This window comes from Neltuma alba, unplaced genomic scaffold (genome assembly GCF_004799145.2).
Source record: "Neltuma alba isolate B1F8T4 unplaced genomic scaffold, ASM479914v2 tig00005508_pilon, whole genome shotgun sequence".
Lineage (NCBI taxonomy): Eukaryota > Viridiplantae > Streptophyta > Magnoliopsida > Fabales > Fabaceae > Neltuma > Neltuma alba.
The window spans coordinates 12772-16501 of NW_021634138.1; the positions used below are offsets into that span (position 1 = coordinate 12772).

At 32.8% G+C, this 3730-nt stretch overlaps 1 protein-coding gene across 1 annotated transcript; it reads left to right on the plus strand.

Annotated features, from left to right (window-relative positions):
- The first annotated feature begins 1799 nt into the window (after positions 1 to 1799).
- LOC114747916 (serpin-ZX-like) lies at positions 1800 to 3219 on the plus strand. Its single transcript, XM_028936259.1, has 2 exons — positions 1800 to 2309; positions 2410 to 3219. The coding sequence occupies exons 1-2, from the start codon at positions 1800 to 1802 to the stop codon at positions 3217 to 3219; spliced, it is 1320 nt and encodes a 439-aa protein (XP_028792092.1).
- The last annotated feature ends 511 nt before the right edge of the window (positions 3220 to 3730 follow it).

A 3730-nucleotide genomic window follows, 5' to 3' on the forward strand; every position in this document is an offset into this window, starting at 1 on the left:
TTGGAATAAAATATATAAAAATTAAGCTTTATCAAATATTAATTCTTATGCTTTGTGTTTTTTGTACCATGTCTTAATATGAAAATGCGTCGAAATTATAATTTAATAATTTTTCAGATGATGCTCGAAGAAGAGCGGAGCATGTAACCATAGTTAGCCAAATTCTAAACTATCTATCTACATCTATCTATCTATATAACTTATAAATCTTGTAGTGGTTTTGTGATTGGTTCACGTGCCAGTCTTAAATGGTGGTTTCTTTTACATCTAATTGGCTATTGGTTGTTGACGTTAACATCTTTTTTTTGATGACTTTCATTCTTAGTTCATGCATATGCTTTGGCAATTTTATCTTCATTTTTTGTTGTCCTTTTCATTTTTCTGTGTTTTGGGAGAGTGGGATTTCATTGGTGCTTATTTTGACATCCCTTCTTCCATCCTTTACTATTTGGGATTTGGATTCTATACATATGGGGGGTTTTTGTGCGGTTACGGTGTTTCTCAAGGCTCTCTCTCTTTTGTGTTGGGTGATTACTATATATATATTTGCGTTTTTCATCACTCCACTCCCACTCTCTCTGGATACTCTGATTTTGTTTGAAGTGTAGACTATTCATTTCTTGATACTCTAGAACCTATAAGTTTTTCAAAGATTTGTCTCATTCGTCTGATATATTATAAATTATATTTTTAAAACATATAAAAATGGATTTTTGTTGAATTATAAGAGGCGAACCATTACTCCCATAATTAAGGAACTTATATATTTTTATTTTGTCTAATGATATGCTAGTAATATTTTAATTGGTAGTTAAATAAAATATAACAAAAATCGAGATGGATATTTATTTTCCTGATTTCATTCTATATCAGAACACAAAAAGAAAAATTTACGTGATTCTATTCTATATCATAATACAAAAGAAAAATTTACATATTCTGTTATTTTTTTATGAATTATTATTGAATGAAGTCATAAAAAGTCTATTCGATATTTTCTTTTCTCTTTTATTTGTTGTTTAAATCACTTTTTTGCCAACTATTGTTTAAATCATTAAAAGATCATTAAATATTTAGATTAGATGTTGATATCCGCGAGATATGTATATATAGTGGTGCTCAAATAAAATAAGGATAAAGTTGAAAAATTATTGAATTTTAAATTAGAGTTAATAAAGTTTAAGATTTTTCTTGGAAGTGATTTATAAATAGGACTAAAAGAGTATATGATTAATAGGAATATTTCAGAAAACACAATATCTATTTATTACAAGCAACTATTTTAACTAATTTTATATATTTGTAAATTAGTTATTTAGTTCTTATATTAAGGAACAAAGATAGTATATTTATTCAATTTTTCTAAAAATCTTATGGCACATGATTTTTAAAATTTCTGAGCTAGAATTTTCATTTTTTAAAAAATATATTTAATCTTATATTTTATAAATATATACACATATATTAATTACTAATGATTAATCAATTACATTTCATATGTCATTTATTATATTGATAAAACAAAAGTATATTAGTTACTAATTTATTACTTTAAACAAAAATGTGAATTAAAATCTGTTATAACTATCATTTTAATTTATATTATTTTTGGTAATTTGAACATAAAAAAATAATTCTGATAATAACTATTCAAATATTCTCATTTTATGAAAATTAATTTTTTTTTCAAAATTTATTTTTAAAGTGATTTTTTTAGGGAGTTATTTTCTAAATTGTGATTTGGTTTTCATCTCAGTAACCGGAGCTTAGGTTTTACCTGAAGTGGTCTGATGATCTCCATGGCACGGCTGAGTCTTCTTCATCCCAGGAGCAGCCTCTTCATCTCTCCATGGCTGGAAAGGAGTGTCCTTTCCTTCTCCTTCAACCAAACGGCTTCTTACTGCAGCAGCAGAAGAGCAGGTCGGATCAATCAGAAAACTCTCGGCGTATTCGACAAATCAGAGGCGTTGGGAAACCATCTACTTATGGAGCAAAAATTCGACGAACACAGGGTGGTTTCACCCTTGTCCTTACAAGTAGTGCTCAGCCTCCTTGCCGCCGGCTCCCGCGGTTGGACCAGCCGTCAGATTGTCAACTTCTTCAACGCCGATTCCGTCGATCATCTGAATTCCTTGGCCTCTCTAATCTCCGACGTCATCTTGGCCAATGGTGATCCCGCCGTTGGCCCTAGGGTGCGTTGCTCCAATGCCTTATGGCTTGATCAGTCCCTTTCTCTCAAGCCCTCTTTTAAACACGTTCTCGAATCTGACTATAGAGCAGCTGTGAACCCGGTGGACTTTCAAACCAAGGTAATAATATAATGTTCCGTTTAAGTCGAACAAGAAGAACAATAACTTGTTGGTCTGTTGATGAGGTGCTTGATGAAATGGGCATATATAATTTGTGCAGGCTGCTCATGTGGGGCAAGAAATCAATTCATGGGTGGAAAATGGGGCAAGTGTCCGAGTTAAAGACCTTATTCGTGAGGGGTCTCTCAACAACTCAGTCAAGCTTGTCTTTACAAATGCACTAAACTTCACAGGAGCATGGGAGGAGAAAGCAAATCCAAGTAACCACAAAAAAAAGAAGAGGAGAAAGAAAGCAGATCTAATCATACTAAGAAAAGAGCTTGGTAAGAACGAATACAAAGTGACTGCTCCCTTCATAGCTGCCAAGATGGAAGTAATTGATACCATGCTGTTTCATAAAATGCATACGCTTGGACACACGTGTAAAAAGCAAGCTGAAGAAAAGCGTGCTTTCTCCATGCATTTCTATTATCCTCATTCATTTGACTATGAATTTTACGAGGAGCCTGATGTGTATACAGTGGATATTAATGGCATAACTACCCCTATATTTAGTATGTCTTCTGAGGTGGAAGCTTCCGAGGTGCTGAGGGCACTAGGGATGAGATTGCTATTCTCTGAAGGAAAACTAACAGAGATGGTAACTTCTTTATTTGATGGTGAAGATCAGTTATATGTTTTTGGCATATTTCAAAAGACATTCATCCAAGTAAATAAAAAAGGGACTAAAGCTGCAACAGCCACAGCTGCAATAGTAATGTCTGGGCGTCCACCAGATTTGCCACCTGTGAGAAGAATAGTTGAACTTCACCCGCCATGCCTCCTTCCTGCTGGACAATTTGACTCTGATGCCTCTGCTAAAACAGAGTTGAAGGTTCATCAAATATTCAGTCGTCTTCCAAAGTACTAGTCTCTTCCTATATCATGTGTCATGATTAAATGTTTTACTCTGCTTAGGATTTTTATCACTAGACATTTTCTGATATGTCTATTTGACCGGATCAGATAAGTGCATTGTCAGGTCCTTCTCCCAAATGCATTTTATACATTCATACGAACTCGAATTTAAGAACTCAAACGATCAAAAACTCTTTCATTAAGTCCAACGGCTATTGCTTACATTATTAGACATGACAATATCTTACATAAGTATCATTTCGCCTGTGGGCCTTAAAAAAAAAGGACAAATGAATAAACCCAGCTGGCCCATTTTTCCGACACTTTAGGTCTTTCTTCATTAGGTTTGTCATAGTCGTAAAGGTTGATAACATTATTTTTATATTTTAATTTTGACACAAATAGATACTAAAACAGTTAATTCAAATTATTACTAATTATAATTGATACGTCATAACCTTTCCTTTTTTTCCTTTACTTTTATTTGTTTAGTGCCTCACAATTAAAAAAAATGATATTTAAGC